General features: G+C 46.1%; 1 protein-coding gene across 2 annotated transcripts in view; it reads right to left on the bottom strand.

The window, feature by feature from the left end:
• Nucleotides 1-23,232, bottom strand: part of PGM5 (phosphoglucomutase 5) — a 202,063-nt gene that overhangs the window by 116,711 nt on the left and 62,120 nt on the right. For both annotated transcript variants that reach the window (XM_088476607.1, XM_088476608.1), the window contains exons 5-6: nt 21,851-22,041; nt 17,701-17,855 (exon numbers count right to left, since the gene is read on the bottom strand). In XM_088476607.1, the coding sequence (XP_088332733.1) occupies nt 17,701-17,855; nt 21,851-22,041 (346 nt within the window). The remainder of the gene's footprint in view (nt 1-17,700; nt 17,856-21,850; nt 22,042-23,232) is intronic.

Raw genomic sequence — 23,232 nt, 5'->3', positions numbered from 1 at the left:
GGAGCCTAATGACACAATCCATCCGCCCCCGCTCCGAACTCCGCCTACCTTCTTCACCTTCCTGGGCTTCTCCCGGATATGAAAAATTAATAGTCGGCAAGTATGTCTAAGCTCTGTTTTCACTGTAACATCCCCTACTATCACATCACATGCTAAGAGTGGAAGGTGTCTGTCTTTGTCTGGCAGCCATATTTATCTTCTCTCCACAGAGATTTAGAAAAAGTGATAATTGTTTTTAGGAGCTAAGAAAAATCACCATGCATGCTTAAGAGGTATTTAACTTGCTATCAAACCACACAAACAAAAAAAAAACCTTCTGTGTGAGATTGCCGCTTTAAAATCAGCTAACTGTGCTCTGTGACATTACAATTCTCATCCAAGCCAAGGACCCCTGGTTACATTAGTCCTGTGGATGTTGGAACACATTGAAGCAGATGTTTCCTGTCAGCAGCTGATTTATCATCAATGTGTGCACAAGTGTATTCAGCATATTTCAAATGCCCATTATTTCATTAGATGACCTTTGAAACATGCTATCTAACTTATCCTATAATTCCATGTTCCATTTGTTAGAACACTGTTCTCATCCGGTGTAAAGGAGTTCAGCATGTCAGCCAATAACCCACACAATACATGCTGTTATTGTAGTGCCATGCCACAATTATAGCGTCTAATGGCTCCAGACTCAAATAATCCATTTCAATCAGCAAAACCAAAAGTCACACAAGCACATTAACCACACAAGCAGTATTTAAAACAATGATAGTGCTTAATAAATATGTTCTGTAATCGGGGTTGGCACTACCATTAATTACCAAAAAACTAAAGTACCAACATTTTAGGGGGAGTGGTACCTAAAACCCTTAATGAATCACATTGAGGGCCTGATTCAGCAGAGATCGCAAATGCAGCTACGTACGCAGATTGAGCGATTGTTAGCCATTGCGCATGCCTATAAGCCGCACTGCGTGTGCGCTGCGATCGCACTACGATTACTCACTCACAGTGGAATCAATTGCAGAGTGAGTGACAGGCTGTGAGCATTTGGGGGTGGTGACGGGGGAGTGGTCGGAAAAACGCAGGCGTGTCAGTCCTTTTGAACACCGTTGTTTGGGCATGCATAGATTAGCCACTGCGATTGCATATGAGAGCTCACTGCGTGTGAGGAGACATGCAGTTTCTGTGGATGGTCAGACTTGGTGTACATGCTGCGTACCTGTGCGATGTGCTTCAATGGTACCGATGTTTACGAGGAAGAGCGACAATGGACGGATGTGAGAAACTAGTAGTTGGCGTCTTTATGCCGGTTGAGCTTTGGAATGCATTAGCAAATTTTTGCCACTGCGTTCCGTGAAAAAATTGCAGCTGCAATTGCGATTCGTACTGAATCAGGCCCTGAGTCACTTGATTAGTGTTTTTATGTTCCATGCTCCTCATCACAGTGAAGATTTAGCCTAAACATGCCTCTTATTCATTGGCTGACAATGGGCAAGTTGGGGTGTGTTTAACTATTTAAATGTTATGATCCGCAGCATCGGATCATCTTGGTGGCAGGTCATGGCTGTATTAGGCGACTGAGACACTACATTATGCCTTGATTCCGGTTCTGGCTCTTGCAGGTAGCTCATACTTGCCAACCCTCCCTGATTGTCAGTTAGACTCCCTGAAATAGTAGCAATCTCCCTCACTCCCTGAAGAGTCTAGTAATCTCCCTGAGTGCAACTTATCCCATTATGTAGCTGTTATATAAAAAATAAAACAGAGATATTATACATCAAATGGGATCATTAGTATAATTTCCCTGCATTGGTTACAAGGTACAATGGGCCTGATTCAGACCCACTCGCGAGCGGCTGTCCGCTCGCAAGTGGGTCGATGGTGTGCACTGAGCATGCGCACGACGGAGGGAGCTCCGTCGTGCGCATGCTCGAGACGCGACGAGCGAAGGACTTTCCTTCGCTCGTTGTGTCTGATCAAAGGGGGCGTGCTGTCGATGTTGATTGACAGTACGCCCCCTTTGGTGGGCGTGCCGGGGGCGTGCCTCCCAGACGGGGGAACGCCTACCGTCATAAGCCGGCCCACTGACATCACTAGTGATGTCAGTGGGAGTGATTTTGGCTCTGATAGAGCCAAAATCACTCCGGGCCTTGCGGTTGAAAAACTCAACCGCAGGCTCCGGCTCGCAGTGGCGATGGTCAAGACCATCGCGACCATCAACCTGCACGCTTGTATAGGCTGTGGGTGGTGACCCACAGCTATACGAGCGTCCAGGAGGACGCTCCATAATTATGTAGGTGGGCCCTGATTCAGAGCGAGCGCTCTGGTCAGAGCGTCCGGCTCTGAATCAGGGCCAATGATCCCTATGGCTACAGTACAGGCATTTTCAGAAAAGTATTAGTGTGTTTTCATCAACAAGTAGATCTTACTAACTGCTTTGGGGACACAAGGAATAGAAACATCTGCACACATCAATAATAGATAAGGAACCTCAAATTATTTGTTGATTAGGGGGTGCTGCCGAATGACACAAAGTATAATTGTTTTCAGAAATACCAAGAAAAGAAGAGAAGATATGTCTATTGTACGGCACACAATAATAATTAAGATAAAAAATCAATATTTATTAGGTATACACTAAAACTTAGAGTTTCAAAAACATATTAATCTGAGTAATAAGAAGGAGGTCACACAGTGAGGATATTCTATAATTTTATTTCACAATTTTCAATTCTTGTCACATTTATTCCCCTTTTTTCTATTTTTTAACCTCTATTTCGCTGGTCATGTCCCATAATGGGACATTTTAGTGTATACCTAATAAAGATGGATTTTTTTATCTTAATAATTATTATTGTGCACCGTACAGTATACATATCTTCTCTTCTTTCTTGGTATTCCTGATAACTGCTTTGGGGCTCATTTACATGTAAATCAATTTTATGGACCGCCTCTCAGGTGTAGCAGTACTTTACCGCCGCACTCAGAGTGTTGCTTTCACAATCTCCCTGAAATGTTATTCAAAAGTAGGAAAGTATGAGGTAGCTGGTACTCTCTCTGTGTCCAGCTTATTGCTGCATTCCTGCCTGTCAGTGTGTGTGCAGAGCTCAGCTGCATACTATCCTGTGATAAGAGAGGCCCTCTGCAGGGATTGCACTGATTGGTTCCTGCTTCTGATAAACTTACCTACACTTCCTGCTGGTGATATTGTCTGACTTCCAGAGTATGTGTTGTCCTTGTGCTCAGAAATTTTAGCCAGTCTCATCTTGTTCTGCAGTTCCTGAATCTGTTTTAGAAGTCCTTCTGGTTTATCCTGCAGTTGTTTCACCTGCTCATGTCCTTGCTGTTGGTACCTCCTGGAGCAGCGAGTTCTGCAGCCGCGGCCTACCTCTCCGCATCCCGCTGCATTTCCACAGCCTAGTCTTCGCCGTGTCAGTCAGTGATAAGACGCTTCTAGCAAGCAGTGTTTTCTACCACGCTGCCTCCAGCCTGTGTTCTAAGCCGCTCCTGTGATCGTCTGTCGCCCATACCTCAGTCGGAGGCTTGTTGCACCTCGGCCCTCAAGGCCACACACATTGTTCTTGTCGGACCTCAGCCCTCAAGGCCGCTTCGTGTTGTTCTTATCGCACCTCGGCCCTCAAACCTAAGTCTGTTACTTCAGCCAGTGGCCCTGCCACATTATAGTGCATTCCTGTTGTACATCATTCCACAGCATAGGCTGCATCACCATCACTGTTTTCAGTCCAGTCATTCTGCAGCCTGTGGTCTGGTCACTCTAGACCAATGATCAAGCCACCACAGCCCGCGGCTCAGCCGCATAGGATCTCTTGTCTGTCTTATCATAGTCTGTAAACCCTGCAGTACCACAGTCCAGGTCACTCCTGCTACACAGCTTAAATTGTTGTCTATCCACTTCATGCCTGGCGACTCGGCTGCACCATGGTCCCAAGACATAACTGAGACCTACACCATTTGCCGCTGCTTGTGTACCTCGTCCACTATTCCCGTGCAAGTACCAACTGTCTGCAGCCTCACTCCAGCTAGTCCTAGTAGTGGAAGGACTGCCACTTCTCAGATTCATCTAGTTTCCAATCAGCACTCCTGCGGTCTCTCGTCGGTTATGTAGGTTTCTACTGCTGGAGGCTTAAATCCAGATGGCCACCTACAGTAAGTACCGGTGTGAGTAACAATCACTAAGGGAACAACGGGTGCCTGTCAGTGGTGGAAGATCCTCTCGATGGCTCTAGAGGTCTTACACAACCGTGCACATACTTTGTAAACGCCTAGGGCCCAGTGGGTCCCAAGGAGCCTGTGGCCGGGCCCCCCGGAATCCGGCCCTGGAGAGAACCTGCATTGTGAGCTGCTGCAGCATGTACAGAGCCCCACGATACCAGGTGGGGAAGGAGGGGGCATAGTTGGAGGCCAGCGCAGTCCCTCCCTACCTTTAGGCAGGACATGTGGACGGCTGAGTACACCCCATTCAGGAGCACAGCTCCGTGATGGCGACGTGACGTCTTGAAAGTCACATCGCAATAATATTTACTAGGAGGCGGAGCCACTCGACTCGAGGATCCAGGCAGGACAGGTAAGTGTGCTGTAGCTAGCGGGGAGGGGAGAAATCTGCTGTGCGGTTCTGTGAGAGGTGAGGGAAGGGGAGAGAGGTCTGTGCCGTAAGGGGAGACAGGGCCGGATTATAGGCGGGACAGTCGTCCATGGATCCCCACGCAAACATTGGCCACTCTGGACGGCTCCTGGCAGCATCATACTTTCATCGATCATGGGCCCTACCATGACCGACAATGTAAGCCCCGCCCCCTCATTGCCGCGATGCGCAGGTGTATCTGTAGGGGGCGTGGCCTAATGCTGAGAAGTGCCTGCCCCGTCAGAAAGATGCTGCTGCTACAACAGGAAAGTGTGTGCGCACTCTCAATCCCTTCATCTCACTGTCTTTCTCTCTCCCTCTCTGTCTCACTATCCTTCCTTCTCTCCCTCTCTCCACCCTCTCTATCTCCCCCTTTCCTATCCATTCCTCTATCTCTCTCTCACTAACTGTCCCTCCATCTCCCTCCCATCCCTCTCTATCTCCCTGTCCCTCCCTCCTCTCTCCCTTTCTCTCTCCACTCTCTCTTTCCCTCTCTCCATAACGTTGTCTCTTCCCACCACTCAGGCACTCTCTGTGTCTGTCTTTGCCTCTCTCTCTATACAGCTTTCTCTTCCCGGATCAGGGATGTGAAGAAAGAGGGTCTCTGAGCTGTGAGGGGAGTGGGGGTCTGTGCTGAGGTGAGAGGGGTCAGTGATGTGAAGAAAGGGGGTCTGTGCTATGAGGGGAGGAGGGTCTGTTCTGAGGGTAGAGGGGTCAGTGATGTGAGGGAAAGAGGGGGTCTGTGCTGTGAAGGGGGGGGTCTGTGCTGAGAGGGGTCAGCAATGTGAGAGGAGGGGGTTCTGCTGTGAAAGGATGGGGGTCTGTGCTGAGAGGGGGACTGTGCTGATAGGGGAGTGGGGTCAGTGATGTGAGGACAGAGGGGGTCTGCTGAGAGGTGTCAGTGATGTGATGACATAGGGAGTCTGTGCTGTGAGGGAAGGGGGGTCTGTGCTGAAAGGGTTCAGTGATGTGAGGAAAGAGGGGGTCTGCGCTGTGAGGGGTTAGGGTTAGGCTGCTGGAGGGAGGGTTAGATATAGGCTGCGGGGAGGGTTAGGGGTAGAGTTAGGATACTTACCAGCAAGTATCTGTATCCTAACCTTGACGGGATGCCAGCGTCTGGATTCTGAGCGCCGGCATCCCGTACCCAACCCATACATACATACTGTGATAGGATCACTGGTAAAGTGGTCTGTGGCAGGTACATTTGTCCCAGATTCCTGTCTTATGTGTTTTAAACCCCCAGGAGAAAGTCTGCAGTGTAGCAGGCTTGAGTCTCGGCTTTTTGAAAAGCCGGTTTGGGACCTGGGGGTTGTGGGTGAGAGGAGAGGGAGGGCTCCACCCACGGCCACTCCAGGTTTTGGTTCTCGCAGCCTGGTAACAGGCTTGTTAGGGTTTCCACCTGAGAGTGGCCAATATAAGCCTAGTGTGTTTAGGGCTGAGTGTCTCACCTGGGAGAGCAGACAGGGAGTTTGCTCAGAGACACTGGAAAAACCTATCTGTGAGTGTTGTGCTGTGCCTTTGTTGCTGGTGAGGGCATTAGGCCCTGCCAGGTTCTGGTAGTGAGGGAACCACCTGTAAAGCTAGAGCCCGGCCAGGGCTAGGATTTATGTTTATGGTTTCTTTTGTTGTTTCTGTTTGCACAATAAAGACTGGCGCCGACCAGCTTGTACTCGAATCCAGCCTGGCGTACTGTTTCCCGGCAGCTGTGTGTGTAAGGAAGGAGTCCCCTACCCAGGAGAGGGACCTCCTAATCTGACTGTGTCACAATATGGTGGAGAATGCGGGCACCCACACACACTGAAGTTGCAGCGAGAGGAAAACTTTCCGTTTAAAAATTAAAGGGACAGACACCCAATTGGTGAGTGTGGAAATAACACTGTGTCCTTGGAGTCCCATAGAGGAGGCGTCAGCCAATGCTCAGAGAGGCAAGGTTCAGCTTCCAACCTACACCCCAGGACAAAATGGAGGACATTATTAAGGCCTTGCTCCCAGCTACAGCAGCTCAGCAGGAGACAAACAAACTTCAGCAGGAATCTACCAGAGCTCAGCAGAAATCTACCAGAGCTCAGCAGGAGACGAACAAACTTCAGCAGGAATCTACCTGGGCTCAGCAGGAATCCACCAGGGTGCAACTGTTGGCCTTGGAGACAGCCCAGAGGCAACAACAGGTCGCCATCGAGGAAACCCGCCAGGCCTTAGCGGAAACCAGCCAGGCCATAAAAGAGGTGGTACAGCACCTGGTCGCCCGGCCCAGAGATGTTAATACTGGTCCTCCCACCACCACTCACTCCGTACGAGCCAGTCACTTCCTCCAAAAGATGACTTCGGGCGATGATGTGGAGGCCTATCTCACCACATTTGAAAGAACGGCCGAAAGGGAGAGTTGGCCCAAGGAGCAGTGGGCAAGTCTGGTGGCACATTTTTGTCTGGGGAGCCACAAAAGGCCTATTTCGACTTATGCCTGGCTGATGCCAAGGACTATAAAAAACTAAAACAGGAGATCCTAACTCGCTTGGGAGTCACCACCTTTGTTCGTGCCCAACGGGTCCACCGCTGGGAGTTCCATAAGGACAAGCCTCCACGTTCACAGATGCATGACCTCGTCCATCTGTCCTCAAAATGGCTACATCCCGAGACGCTGACGGGACCACAGATCGTGGAAAGGGTCATGATGGACCGGTACCTGCGATCATTACCTGTGACTCTGCGCAAGTGGGTGAGCCATGCAGACCCTAAGTCCGCGGACCAGTTGGTCGAGCTGGTGGAGAGGTACGTGGCGGCTGAAGAGCTGATGAGTATGCCCCACCGAGCCCCGATGGCGCACCAGCGAACTCCTACAGACACTGGTAAGACTGTTCCAGGGGAGAAGGGTGCTGGGCAGTGGAATGTACCTAAGACTGAGGGTGTAGAACCTGGAGACAGGCCTGCCAGGCCAGGAAGGTTCTTGCCCCGTAAACGACTAGACATTAATATGACTCAGTGTTTCCGATGTGGTGGCTTCAGCCATATTGCCGCTAATTGTTCACTTACAACTGAACCTATGCAATGTGATACTGCTCATGTCTACCGCAGGGGGTCTTTCTTTGCACAGATAGCCTGTACGGCTGACCGGCAGGCTGAGACTGATAAGCACATGTGTGTACTCACTGTAGATGGCAACCGAGTAGAGGCACTGTTAGACTCTGGTAGCTTGGTGACACTTATAAAAGCTGAGCTGGTGAACCCCTTGCGGCGTGAGGGGAAAACTGTTGGTGTGACCTGCATACATGGGGATACTCGATATTATGTTACTGCCGAGGTGAACATCGAGACACCATGTGGTTCTGCTATAGTTTCTGTGGGTTTGGTGCATGGTCTGATGTACGATGCAATATTGGGGAGAGACTTTGCTCACTTCTGGAAGTTGTGGGAAAGCCGTTTTGTTCCAGAGGTGAACAACCCCGATCCATTTGAGAAGGTTGTCGATGTAGTGGAGGAGGGAGTTTCTTCTGAGTCAGAGTTATTCCCTTTTTCTACTATGATTGGCGAACTAGAGAATGCGGAGCGTGACGGTGGCCCGCCAACTGATGTGCCTCCCATTGAGGTGGGAAGTGTTGTTGGGCCAGGTGATCGTCTGCCTGATTTAGAGGTCAGAAGAGAGGTCTTTGCCGTGGAGCAGTTGAATGACCCTACTTTGGTAAAAGCCAGGGAGAATGTAAAAGTAGTTGATGGTAAGCCCGTAGACCCTGATAGTCCTTTGTCCTATCCCCACATGGCAATGTATCAGGATTTGTTATATCAGGTGACTAAGAAGGGGGAAGATATTGCGGAACAACTAATAGTTCCCAAAGCCTACAGAAGAACAGTGTTGGATCTGGCCCATGGTCATATACCGGCAGGCCATCTAGGGGTAGAGAAAACCACTGAGCGAATAATGCAGAGGTTTTTCTGGCCCGGGCTTCATAAAGAGGTGTCTGACTTTTGCGCATTCTGCCCTGAGTGTCAGTATCATGCTCCCAGGCCACATTTTAAGGGTCCACTAGTTCCATTGCCTATTATAGAGGTGCCGTTTGAAAGAATAGCGATGGATTTGGTTGGACCCTTAATGAAGTCTGCCAGGGGACACCAGTATATTCTGGTCATAATGGATTACGCTACCAGGTACCCGGAAGCGATCCCGTTGCGCAATACATCAACCAAGACCATTGCCAGAGAGCTAGTTCATGTCTTTAGCAGGCTGGGTATACTTAAGGAGATACTAACTGACCAGGGTACACCGTTTATGTCAAAAGTCATGAAAGAGTTACGTCGCCTGTTCAAAATTGAACAGTTAAGAACTTCGGTTTATCACCCCCAAACCGATGGGCTGGTCGAGAGGTTTAACAAGACGTTAAAACACATGCTTAGGAAAGTGGTCGACAAGGATGGTAGGGATTGGGATTACTTATTGCCGTATTTATTGTTGGCCATAAGAGAAGTTCCCCAGTCCTCCACCGGGTTTTCACCCTTCGACTTGTTGTATGGGAGACACCCTAGGGGGTTACTAGACATTGCCAAAGAGACATGGGAGGGGCAGTCTAGTCCTTACAAAACGGTGATTGAGTATGTTTCTCAAATGCAGGAGAGAATTGCTGCGGTAGTGCCGATAGTGAGAGAGCACCTGGAACAGGCTCAACAGGCACTGCAGAGGGTATACAACTGCAATGCTCGGTTAAGCAGCTTTGCTCCTGGGGACAGAGTGTTAGTATTGGTTCCCACTGTGGAAAATAAACTTTTGGCTAAATGGCAAGGGCCCTTTGAAATCTTAGAAAGAGTGGGGCAGGTCAATTACAAAGTTTACCAGCCGGGGAAAAGAAAGCCGGAACAGATATACCATATAAATCTGTTAAAGCCCTGGAAAGATAGAACGGTACTGTCGGCCGACCGAGCCCCTCCAGTAAATCCAGGGCCCTTAGTTCCCGAAGTGACAGTGGCAAAAACCCTGTCGGCAATTCAACAACAAGAGGTCAAGGAGTTTCTGATTAGAAATAGGGTGCTGTTCTCTGACGTACCTGGGAAAACCTCGGTCATTAAACATGACATCATCACTGACCCAGGGCTTAAAGTTAATCTAAAGCCCTATAGGTTACCAGAAGCACAAAGAGAATCGGTGTCGAAAGAAATTAAAAATATGCTAGAGTTAGGGGTTATTGAAGAATCACATAGTGAATGGTCAAGTCCCATTGTGTTGATTCCAAAGCCCGACGGGAGTGTGCGTTTCTGCAATGACTTCCGAAAGTTGAACAGTGTTTCAAAATTCGATGCCTACCCGATGCCAAGAGTGGATGAGCTGATTGAGAGACTAGGGACAGAAAGGTATTTAACCACTCTTGACCTAACCAAAGGGTATTGGCAAGTACCGTTAACCGAGAGCGCCAAACAAAAGACAGCTTTTTCAGCGCCAGAGTGCTTGTTTCAGTACAAGATGTTGCCCTTCGGGCTACATGGGGCACCTGCTACCTTCCAAAGAATGATGGACAGGATTCTAAGGCCCCATAGTCGGTATGCGGCTGCTTATCTGGATGACGTGGTCATTCATAGTCCTGATTGGCAGTCTCACTTACCCAGGGTACAAGCAGTGTTGGACTCCATCTATAAGGCGGGTTTGACAGCCAACCCAAAAAAGTGTTGTCTAGGCATGGAGGAAGTAAAATATCTGGGATACACCATTGGCAGAGGCCTGATAAAGCCTCAGCTCAATAAGGTTGATGCCATACAAAACTGGCCACGGCCTCTGAATAAGAAGCAGGTGAGAGCCTTCTTGGGAATTACGGGGTATTACAGGAGGTTTATACCCAACTTTGCCACCATGGCAGTCCCACTGACTGATCTGACCAAAGGCAAACAAAAAGTCATGGTAGAATGGAGTCCTGAGGCAGAAAAAGCTTTTCAGGAGTTGAAAGTAGCGTTGTGTTCCCAACCAGTCCTGATGACTCCTAATTTTGACAGGGAATTCATAGTACAAACCGATGCATCAGAAGTAGGTATAGGAGCAGTCCTGTCCCAGAACAATGAGGGTGAGGAACACCCTATTTTCTATCTAAGCAGAAAGTTGAATGTACATGACAGAAACTATGCCACAGTGGAGAAGGAGGCGTTGGCCATAAAGTGGGCGTTAGAGGCTCTCAGGTACTACTTGGTCGGAAGAAAGTTTAAATTGATCACTGACCATGCCCCTCTAAAGTGGATGTCCGAAAATAAGGACAGTAATGCGAGAATTACAAGATGGTTCTTGGCGTTACAAACTTTTACATTTTCAGTGGAACACAGGCCAGGAAGCCAGCTGGCCAATTCTGACGCGTTGTCACGCGTTCATTGTTTGGGGGCTTCAGTTGTTCCGCCCCACAGGCCGAAACAAAGGGGGGGGATATGTGATAGGATCACTGGTAAAGTGGTCTGTGGCAGGTACATTTGTCCCAGATTCCTGTCTTATGTGTTTTAAACCCCCAGGAGAAAGTCTGCAGTGTAGCAGGCTTGAGTCTCGGCTTTTTGAAAAGCCGGTTTGGGACCTGGGGGTTGTGGGTGAGAGGAGAGGGAGGGCTCCACCCACGGCCACTCCAGGTTTTGGTTCTCGCAGCCTGGTAACAGGCTTGTTAGGGTTTCCACCTGAGAGTGGCCAATATAAGCCTAGTGTGTTTACGGCTGAGTGTCTCACCTGGGAGAGCAGACAGGGAGTTTGCTCAGAGACACTGGAAAAACCTATCTGTGAGTGTTGTGCTGTGCCTTTGTTGCTGGTGAGGGCATTAGGCCCTGCCAGGTTCTGGTAGTGAGGGAACCACCTGTAAAGCTAGAGCCCGGCCAGGGCTAGGATTTATGTTTATGGTTTCTTTTGTTGTTTCTGTTTGCACAATAAAGACTGGCGCCGACCAGCTTGTACTCGAATCCAGTCTGGCGTACTGTTTCCCGGCAGCTGCGTGTGTAAGGAAGGAGTCCCCTACCCAGGAGAGGGACCTCCTAATCTGACTGTGTCACAATACATACATACACATATCTATCTATCTATCTATCTATCTATCTATCTATATATACATACATACATACATACATACACACATATACACATTCATACATACATAGCTGACGTTTTAAGGCTTCAGCGCATCTTTTCTTCAGGGTGCTGTATAGGGACATGAATCAGAAATTAAAATATAGATCTATGGATTATTTGAGGGAGGAGGCCCCAAAATGGTATCTTGCCTAGGGCCCCATCAGGTCTAAATCCGTCTCTGGTAATACATACCTGTGGATGTGCACGGCTATTCAGAGAAGCACGGAAGACAGTTGGATCTCCACTTGTAGCTGAATGGGTGTAATTGGGTTGCAAAGGGGCATTTTCAATTAGTATAATTACTGGGCCCTGGTAAATCAGCACCTGACAACTCCCCCACACACAGACACACACACACCCTCTTGGCACCTCTGTCACGATCGGATGTATAGGGGCTCTGCACCATATAGCTCAATTAGACGTTAAATACAGGTAAAAATCCACAGCTATTTTAAAGCATGCAATCCGGCTGCTTTGCCTGCAGCTCTCAATCAGCACCACTGTGTCCAACAAGGACATGTTACATTTCAGGATAATAGCTATGGAGCAAGTAAAGTGGAGCACATGGGCTCAGGGTGACAAGTCCTTATACAATCCCTTATTCCCTACAGGCTGCACTGGTCAGGTGCGGACCTGGTTGGTGGAAAAGGCATCATGTGACATGGCCAGGATGGCACCCATGCTGAGGCGGCGCGGGAAAAGGTGCAGCAGGAACGCTAACCACATGACTGCCTGAAGTGGCTGACAGTAAGGAGAGCTTGCAGTGACCCACCAGGTTCTCAATGGCAGCAAAGCGGCACCGCTGCGTCAGGTACCTGAGTCTAACAGGGCGATGTGTGAGAAATAAAGACTAAAGGTGCCCATACATGGTGCGATATAGCAGCCGATCCGACGGATTTGTACGATATCGCTGCTATATCATACCGTGTATGGGCACGATATCGGACAGAGGGCACGATTCAGATCCGCTCGCTAGATGTGTTTGCACGCAGCAGTCAGCTGCCAAAGTATGCAAATCCCGCAAACGCATGGCAAGGCATTAGCACGCCCACTATGTCTTGGTGTGCGATGTGTATTTAGACGCCCACCAGCCTGTCTTAAGACGCCCACTTTCACTTAGTAATACACGTCACCTCCAGGAAGTGTATTTAATAATCGGTAACATCGAGTACCATCGGACCAATAGCACTTGTGGCTGACCATACCCTACCGCAAGTACTGTGAGTGCTTCAGTAAGTAATTCAGCCATGTCACTGGTATTATGACTTAATTGTGTGTCTTAATTATGCACGCCTCTGAATGTAAAAGTAGCAAGCACTTCACGATCGCATGGACTGGTTCGCGTACACGCACTGCGTCTTATATGCATGCGCAGATTGCAAACATCAGCAGGCTACGTACGAACGCAGCCTGGCTAGTGGGTCTGAACCAGGCCCATGGCACGCTCCCGTGGGGTCGTACATCGCACCTCCAGATCTTACTGCAGGTTCATTTGATCTGGGGATGTGATGTAGGATCCCATGCAGCGCTATGTGGGTAGGGGAGGGAGGTGCTGTTATATCGGACAGTCGGCCACCCGATCGCACCGTGTGTGGGGACCACCCGACATGTTGGCCATCGGATCCCCCGTCGCATGTATGGGCGGCTTACGAAGCCGATTCAGAGTTGCACACAAGTCAGCCATATTTACCCTTGCATTGTGTGCAGAGTTGTACCCATCTATGTGCCCCTATCGTCCCTACTCATATGCTTGGTTTCATATATGCCATCATTATCTGTGCGCACTTACACCAGCCTTATCTATGGTGCAACAGATCTGTCTGAAATCAGACAGATCTCTGAGTACACGCTATTTTGCATAGTCCATAGTACCGTCTACACACCCATGACAATGTGCTCTCTGAACTTTGCCTAAGCATGTGCGCCACGTTACCACCCAGTTATGTTCCTTAAGGCAATATACACAGAAAAAGGAGTTGAAGATGCACTATGCGATCATTACTGTTCACATTTAAATGTATTTTGTAATTAAATATAATTTCAGAGTTAGTTAGCATATCAGTGGCCAATGATTTTTAACATTTATTATCTACTTTTACACACCTGATACTTTATAACACTTCACTGTCACTCTTTTTTTTGTGTGATGCCCTGGAGAGGTCTTTGGCTGGGGTGTGGTATAAAAGATAGACAGTAATTAGTTAGACAATGTCTAGATAGACACCAGATGTTAGACAGTTAATAGTTAGATAAGGAAAAAATATTTTGTTTTTATTTTTTAGTCCTAATCTTCACCCTAACCCTAACCCTCCCCATGGTGCCTAATCCTAACCCTCTCTCCTGGTGCCTAGCCCTAACCGTCTGGGTAAGTGCCTAACCCTAACCGTGGAGGTAAGTGCCTAACCCTCCTGTAAGTGCCTAGCCCTAACACTAAACCTAATCCTAAAAAATAAATAAAAAAATAATGTGTCGACCATTTTTGTGTCGATCATTACATGACGAACTTTTGACCCTGTCGACCTTTTGTACCTGTCGAACTTTTTACATTTCTAACTTTAGTGTGTCTGACTTTTGTCTGTGTCGAACTTTTATCCTTGTCTAACTATTGACTGTCTAACATCTGGTGTCTATCTAGACATTGTCTAACTAATTACTGTCTATCTATAGTCCGGAAACCCCTTTGGCTGGGCTGTCTTTTGGAGTGCCCTGCGTTCCAGATGTGAACCCCAGAGTGTTAGGGACCTGCTCAATGAGGGGACCTTGACGATGGTGGGCAAGTCCGTATCATTTAATTACAAAATACATTTAAATGTGAACAGTAATGATCGCATAGTGCAACTGCAACTCCTTTTTCTGTGTATATTACTTTAAAATCTCAGCATGATAGCACCTTTCATTACTATTAGGGTGAGCAGTCTAGAGCCCCTCCCCATGTCCCTTAAGGTGCAAGTGGAGATGTGACTAAGTTGCTCATAGATGCTGGCGCTCGGCTAGGAGGCATGTGCAGTGCAAAAACATAGAAGATCCGGTCACAGAACAGACTTGCGTGCAGCTCTGCATTAGACCCTAAGAGGGGTATTCAATATGAAACGTTACCTTCACTGTCGAAGTTAACGTTTCATATCGGAGTTTTTACCTGCGTTAAAGTATCGGGCACGCTCCCGCTTATCCCCGTATTCAATATAAAATTAACGAAAACGGGAAACTCCGAAGTTGGATTTGCGTAAAGTTCCGAATGTTTCCTTAAAAAAAAAATTGTAAGACCCCCCCTAAAGTTGTAAAAACATGGGGGAACACTATGGGTAATTGAAAGTCGGGGATTTAAATAGCCGCAGCAGGTGTTTTTTTGCCGACATTGAAGAAGTGATGCAGAAGAGCACTTAGGTGATTTATTTAATTTTTTTAAGTGGTCCCATCAAATTTGGGGTACATGAAAATGGGTACTAGCATATTTTTATGTCCCTAAAGTAAGTTTTTAAAAATTCTGCATTTGTGCACCTGCCGCTATAATTCTATTCTTCAAAACATCTGCCGCATACTTGCAGAATAGCCCTGAACTTATTTCCCTATTGTTAAACAATTTTTTCCCATTTTTTTTTTTCACCCCAATTTGTAAATTAATTTTTTGGGGTGTCCCTATTTTTTTTTATAAACTTTTTTTTGACACAGATCTTTTTTAAATGTCATTCCCAGGGGTGCAGGCTATTTTTTTTAAGCCTGCACCCCTAAACCCCAATTCTGCACTTTTTTTCGACACCTACTCAATGGTGAAAAGTTATCCCCGTTTTTTATCAAAGACTTTTCAAAACTGCGATAAGTCTTTGAAATTGAATACGGTGTAAAAGTCAAACCTGCGATAATGACGTCAAAAGTGCGATATTAACGCAAAAACGATGTTATCGCTCCCATATTGAATACCCCTGTAAATGTGTTAATATAAACATGATTAACATAAACCAACGATTGTCAAACATTATAAGCTATGACAATTATTCTATCAGCTGTAAATTAGTAAGTGCAGCATGTAATGTAAAGATAAACAGTATAATGTGCAATATGTATAGACATATGGTTTTCAGTAAAACATTAATTAAAGTAAGTGCTTAGTGATCCAGGCATTTCTCAAGCTGGGTACACACTGTAGTGATGTCAGGCCGATATGCCGCTCCGTAACGATAAATCACCTACATCGCCCAGTGTGTACCGACGATTGCGCACTCCTACGGTCGCTAGCGACGATCGATAGGTTTGATGTGCTGCACATCAAACCTAATGCTATCGCTAGCAACCTATAGTAAGTGAATGAAGGACGGAACAGGGGCCCTGATTCAGAGCCGGACGCTCTGACAGAGCGCTCGCTCTGAATCAGGGCTGTCCTCTTTTTTTAGAGCGGTCTCCTGGCCACTCGCATAGCTGTGGATCACCACCCACAGCTATAGCGAGCGGCCAAAAAGATGGTCGCGATGGTCAAGACCATCGCGACCATCGGGCTTGCGACGAGACCCTTTTGCTAGGGTCTCGTTGCTGCAAGCTCTGGAGTGCTTTCGGCTCTATCACTTGTGATGTCAGTGGGGACGGCCCCAGACGGTAGGCGTTCCCATGGGAACGCCTCCGTCTGGGCAGCCACGCCCCTGGCACACCCACCAAAGGGGGCGTGCTGTCACTCACCATCGACAGCACGCCCCCTTTGTAGCGAGACCCATAGCGTCGGCTTGGCCGTCGCTATCCGGGTCTCGCGAATGCGTACGACGGAGCCGGCTCCCTCGTGCGCATGCGCACTTGGCCAATATCGCCCCGCTTGCGAGCGCTCAGCGCTCGTGAGCGGGTCTGAATTAGGCCCAGTGATCGTTATGTTGTTATGTTATGTTGTTCATTAACTCTTTCCAATCCAATCATTAACTCTTTTCCAATCTCCGTTCAAGGGCATTAGTTCCGATGAGTACCCAGCTTTAGACCAACATGTTGGAGTATATCATAGCCAGTTTTACATACTAATTTACATAAGAGTTTTTTCTACAACTCTTAACAATTTCCTTTATTTATTTATATTGCTTTTTGTTACAAACGTAACAAAAGCTCTTGGGCAGCTCCCAGTCTCTCCCAATTACCAGTGTGGATGCATGTATCATCCATCCCTGCTACTTGGTGGCATCATCTGAGGGGGTGACACCAAAATAACTGAGCAGCTCTGCTATTATGGTATCCCTCCCTTGGATGCTGTCACCCGGTGTGGTCCTCACCCCTTTAGTGACGCCACTGCATCTTAGCACAAGGGGTCACTAATGCATCTCTGTTCTCACTATAAATTAGTGCAACCTCAATGGCATGCTGATTCCCACTTCACCCCTCTTCAATCTATCTACAGTACCGAACTCTTCAATCTCTGCATATCCCATCTCTGCTCCCCTCTCCCTATTTGTGTCCTCCATAGCCCCTGTAGAATGTAAGCTCTCTCGAACAGGGTCTTCTCTCCAATATCCTTCTCTATGTAATAACTGTAGGTCATTTGCTAATTGTATATATGTAAACTTGTCTGTAACAGTCTAATGTACGTATGTAAATTTGTTGCAGTTTTTATCCCCGTATCTGGTGGTACAGAACCTTTGTGGCATCATATAAATAAATGAAAATAATAGCTGTGTAATAAATGTTGGTGTGCAAGCAAAAAAAACCTGCAATATGTGAGGAGAAAAAAGGTGCAAATTGCATTTGCATCCAACTCTACATGTGCCCCTGTGTTATCATCATAGTAACTTCCCTTTCTTTTACACAGAATCCCACTGTCATTATGAATCAGGTAACAGAAAACAGTGTCATTATTTCGAAGGCTGGTAGTAATATATTTCAGTTGTTATATCAATAAAAAGTCATCCCCTTCATTTCATAGTGGCCGGTTTCTTTTTATGTACATAATGGCAAAAAATATCTATTTTACATAACTCCATCTTGTTTCATTCTATTGCAATAATAACTGCATTGCAAACTGTGCACTTACTTGTCTATGGCTGTACTTGTGGGCATACTTCTTCCAAAACCTCGAACTCCCATTTGACGAAAATAAGGCACACAGGAGAGATTGGCAGCAATTATTGCTAAGGAATCAGAGGGGTTCACAAAGAAGCCATTTTCTCCTAAAATCATGTATCTGTCCTGAAACAAGTGCAGAGATTTAATAATTTTTACCTCAGAAACATTACTAACTTCAAAAGATCAACTATATTGGCTTGTTATTTATATGACAAGATAAATAACAAGCCAAGCTTTATACACGCACTTTATTACGCTCTATTTACATTATCCCAAATACAATTGGTATACCGTCATTCTCAGTATCAGTTGTGTCTATATGGTTCTTGTCATTGTGAATAATAAGTGTAGTGTTGGTGTGTACACTCATATCTAGGACCACTTCACTGTATTGTTCAGTAGGTTTCATTCCTAGGAATGATTATGGGTGTGGCAACATCACACATCAAAGGTCGCTCACAAATATTTCCCATTGCCAACTGTTTCACCTAACTGGCTTGGCTGAGTGGCATGCAATGTATTAAAAGAACTGTGACAGTGCTGCTCTCACTGTGGTACTGCAGCCCTCAATCCCATTTAAAGGGAATGCAAATTTACACTATTTAAGTGTGGCGAGCAGGGCGGGTGGCTGACCTATTGCTGCTGTAGTCACATAAGGGTGACTCTCAGGTCATGATTGGTGTCCATAACATGACTTTGGGGCCTATTCATCATTACTAAAAAATCGATGGAGATAATTAGGTTTAGAGTTCTATCTAATTACCGGAGGAATTCATCTTTACTCCTCTCCATAAGTATCTATTCCGAAAAGCTGTCATTTTGGCGATGACAGCTTTTCTGAAAATAGATACTTTCCCTGCCTGCTCTAACTTACCGCAACTGTAATCTGTGCCAATCACAGAAGCGGAGCATGCGCAGCACTGATTACGGCTGCGGTAATTAAAAATAAATATATTTTAAATTCATCTTTTCAAGAAACTTTTATCCATGTTCTGTCCAGGGGGTGGGGGGGGAGGGCACTTAGCCATTAGGAAGTCTAGGCCGGCACCTAGGACAAGTGGATCCTAGGGGGTCTGACAGCCACTTGTTGCTGAACATTTAATCTGAACTTAGTTTTTTTTTAAATAAAAACTTCCTAATGAGCAGCCAGAGGGCCGGATTCAGAGATGGATGCAATGCTGATATTTCCACCAATGGGCAATGTTTTTGTACTACACATGCATCGCACTTTGCATGCTCCGTGATGGTCGTGCGTCTGCGGTCTTAGTGAGGATTTATTCGCAAAGTGATTGACAGGCAGGAACCATTTGTGGGCGGCAACCAGACGGGATCCCTCTTCGCAACCCCAGTCCTCTTTCCCATAGGTAGTAGTTGGGCTCCGGGAAGTTTTCGGAGTTTGCTGAATACTAGCCGTCACTATCAGGTCCCTGTTACTGTTTCCAAATGTGTTACAGACCCATCAGTAATGGGACCAGATGAGAAGGAGACCTTCTATTGTGCTTAGGGACGCCTATTTCAAGCGAGCTGCTACTTTACTAAGGTAATCAGAATATCTAGTGGGCCAAAATATTAAGCCAAAATAGTCTGGACCATTAGGATAATGATGAGCGGTCCATGTTAATTTTAATATTATTTTCACAATTATAAAAAAACCTTTTTCATATGTATCATAAAACTTAAGTGATAGAGGACGGAGATGTATCAAACCTTTGAGAGATAAAGTACCAACCAATCAGCGTCATTTTTCAAACACAGCCTGTAAAGTTACAGTTAGGAGCTGATTAATCTCTATCCAAAGTTTGATACAGTATATATCCCCCATGGTTGTAAATACAATTGTTTCTAAGCCAATACATTACTTTAAACTAGGGATGTGCAGGCTCGGATAGGTTCGAGTTTGCACGTGGAGTTCGGATTTTTCCCTCCAAAAAAACGGAACTCAGAAAGAGGCAAAACGTCATCTTACATGGACGAACATCATCATTCCGTCCAGAATGATGATGTTCGTCCATGTAAGATGACGTTTTGCCTCTTTCTGAGTTCCGTTTTTTTGGAGGGAAAAATCCGAACTCCACGTGCAAACTCGAACCTATCCGAGCCTGCACATCCCTACTTTAAACTACAGTTTGTAATGTCAAATCTGTACAAAAGAGAAATAAACAGTAATTTCCCATAATACACAGCAGCTCTCAAAAACTGTTTATTTATGGTGTAAGCAAGTGATACGGCCAGCCAAGCCAAGCTGATAGTCTGTCATAAGGGCATGGAGGGAAATTACATGTCTGTGTTTAACATTGTAGGCACTAAAACTTTTTTAGACCCTTCACAATCCAATTGTTTGTTTTCATTTACTATTAGCATATTTTAACAGATTACCTGATTAACCAGATTGCTGCAATGTAAGAAACAATCTCACAGTAAACTTTGTATTTGAGAAAATGCAAAGAAATAAGCATTTATTCAGAGTTTTACTGCATTCTAATTTATGATCCAAGTGCAAGTTATCTCTCATGTTTTACGGAAATAAATGGGGTCCCACTAATGCAATCTTTGTCCTGTGACCACTAATATCTTAAAACTACATTGAGTAGAACAGTATATCTCCCACTGTTAACATACAACACATCCTATGGGATACGTTCAGTATCCCAACAAAGGGGATGCCGGCGCTTAGAATACCGGCGCCGGAATTACGGCACCTGTCAGAATCCTGGCGCCGCGCATCCTGACCGCCGACATCCCCCGAAGGCAAGTAGCGGGGTTGGGGGATGGGTAAAGCCATCTTCCCGATGGCGTTACCCGTAGAAGCCTATGGGCTTCTCTCTGCCAAGTGCTGATAGAGGGATCCAATTGGATCCCTTCCAGTACCAGCAGACTCCGCGGCGCGTGCGTCCTTCTGAGCATGTGCAGAAGGACGCCGGAGGGGCGTCTGAGCCATAGACCCGGAAAACTCTATCCATCACAAAGGACTGCTCTTACCGACAGAGCGGTGCTTTGCTGGGATCATCATGCATACCGGCATGCATTTCGGCTTTACCAACGCTGGCATGCATGCGATGACCGGTGGGATGCATCGCATCGCGAGTGCGAAGTGTCATGCATCCCACCCCTAGATACCAACCCCTAACATATCTGTAAGAGCACCATGTCTTCAGTGACACACACAGATCCTCAACTACATCCAGTACATACATGAACGTAGTGAGAGTTGGGGTGAAAAAGGGAGTAGCAAGGTATATGGAGTAAGTGATACCATCATCTACACAGGGATATGTAATAGTACAATAGTAAAGCTGAAAGTCACTTCAGGAGACCTCTGTGCTTACATTAGCTTCCTCGTTTCTGTGGCTTGCTGAATTCTTATATATTGGCGTGAAATGTAGGCTTAATGTAATTGAAGTAAGACACTAATGTAATTGCATGCATACAAACTGATGAAGAACAGGGATGTAGTTATGAAAAATACATTTTGGCCCAAGACATTACATCATAGTTAATGAGAGGCTCAGGTACTGAGTTCCTGCTTGTTCCTGCTGAGAAATAGCACTGCCAACACCAGAGGGAGGGCTAGGGTTAGGCTATGGGGGGGGATTATGTTTAGGCTACAAGGAGGGGGGGTTAGGTTTAGGCTACGCGGATTAGGTTAGAGGTAGAGTTAGTGTTAGGATACTTACCTGCAGATGTCGACATTTTCACCTTGTCCGTCTTCAGGATTCGGAGCGCTGGGATCCTAAACGCCGGGATCCCATACCCAACCCGTAGGTCAGTGGTCATTCATGGAAAGGGTTAAGAACTAGTTGTTCTTAATTTCAAAAAGTACAGCTCTTACCTTTAAGCTGCAATGCTTGTCTATCCTATTGATATAGCAAGGAGGCATCAACTGCTACCTCTGATCGTTATCTCTGATCCTATCCATGCTTGTAATACAGTAATAGGCTGTAACTACACAATGTATTCTTTTCTATTGACATAGATGATATGAGTAAAGGAAATCCCCCTAAATCTGCAACTACTGTATAACCCAATATAGTTCAGCACTGTCAGTAGCACATAGTTCTACATGAAAGAGAACATGCTGGCAGAGAAAGCTGAAGGCTTCGGATATATGACATACTTACTCCATCAGCATCAAATGCGGCTCCAAATCCATGCTCTCCTGCTTTCATGGCTTCCAGGAGACCACTAGCGTATGTTAGGTTGGGGTCAGGGTACTGCCCACCAAAATCTTCCAGGGGCATACAGTTCACTGCAGAATTGGCTGGAGCTCCTAACTCATCACAGAGAATTCGACGGACATAAGGGCCCATTACTAGAAAAAAGACGACACAGCATCGTAAATCTGTACTTAGCTAAGTTTGTGGCATAGCTCAGCAAAATGTCTTCATATCAATAACGTGTCAGAATTCAATTCCACTGAGTTAACAGGGTTATTATATTTATATAAACATAACCAGGAGCTCAGAGCCAGAGGCTTTCAAAAGAATCCCATTCTCTAGAGGGCTAAAGGTCAAATGTATCTTTTATGTTATTTCACATATAATCTTTGCATGGGCTTTGCTGAAATACATGAAGTACCCAATGTTTTTTACTGTGGTCATTTTGATAATATCACTTTAAGAGCAGGGAATGGAAGCATTTAACGTGCTGTAGTCAGAGGTATGCCTGTAATAGAGCAATCTAAAGCTGGGTACACACTTAGTAATTTTTTCAATGGGTTGCAGATTCCGACTGATCGAAACAACAAATCATTAAAATTGTTAAATGTGTACGCACTATGTCAGTCGGTGCGTGCTCTTGTGGGGTCGTCAGCCACATTGTCAGGTCGGTCCTACATGCAGACCAACCAGACGAAGCGGCTGATGACCCCAGGCAGTGGGATGCGGCAGGAGCCGACATATCGGATGGTGGGGCTCCTGATCGTCTAGTGTGTACCGGCCCCCCGATAAGTCGTCCCATCGGCAGGGGGTCACCAGTAGCATTGCTGGGTACACACGTCATTTAGTGTGTGCTCAGCTATAGATGTCTAAAGCAGCAGGTTTTGGGGGAAAATTTTGTACCAACGTTTAAACATGTTCCTTTTAATAAAAGTCTAAACTAGTGTCCTGTGGGCAGATCTAATTTGAAAGTGCCTCTTTCAACAAAATCTTTAACTCTCAGTACTTATTTTCCCATACTTTAACCACCAGAAGGAATCAACTTAAGAGGGCAAAAGGCAATAGGTTTCCATAACTCTGTTACCTTATTAGTGACCCAGTATGAAGTACAGTTTCAAATTGGTGTTCCAGGTTAAAAATTACGTAAATTAATTTAATAGGAATTTAAGCTACAGTAGTTTTATTGTTTGGTCATAGAAATATTAAATAAACACCGATTACAGTGATTTCAGTGTTCTGAAGTTGTGGATATTGTAAATGGGAAAATATATACTGACTTTGAATGCAACTGAAACTGGGGGACAGACAGATTGGGCTTCAGTAAAGGTGGATATACATTTATACCC

The sequence above is a fragment of the Taudactylus pleione genome, unplaced genomic scaffold (genome assembly GCF_031769625.1).
Source record: "Taudactylus pleione unplaced genomic scaffold, aTauple2 ptg000190l, whole genome shotgun sequence".
Classification (NCBI taxonomy): Eukaryota; Metazoa; Chordata; class Amphibia; order Anura; family Myobatrachidae; genus Taudactylus; species Taudactylus pleione.
Note: the sequence above shows the minus strand (reverse complement) of the source record. Positions and strands in the feature narration are given on the sequence as shown.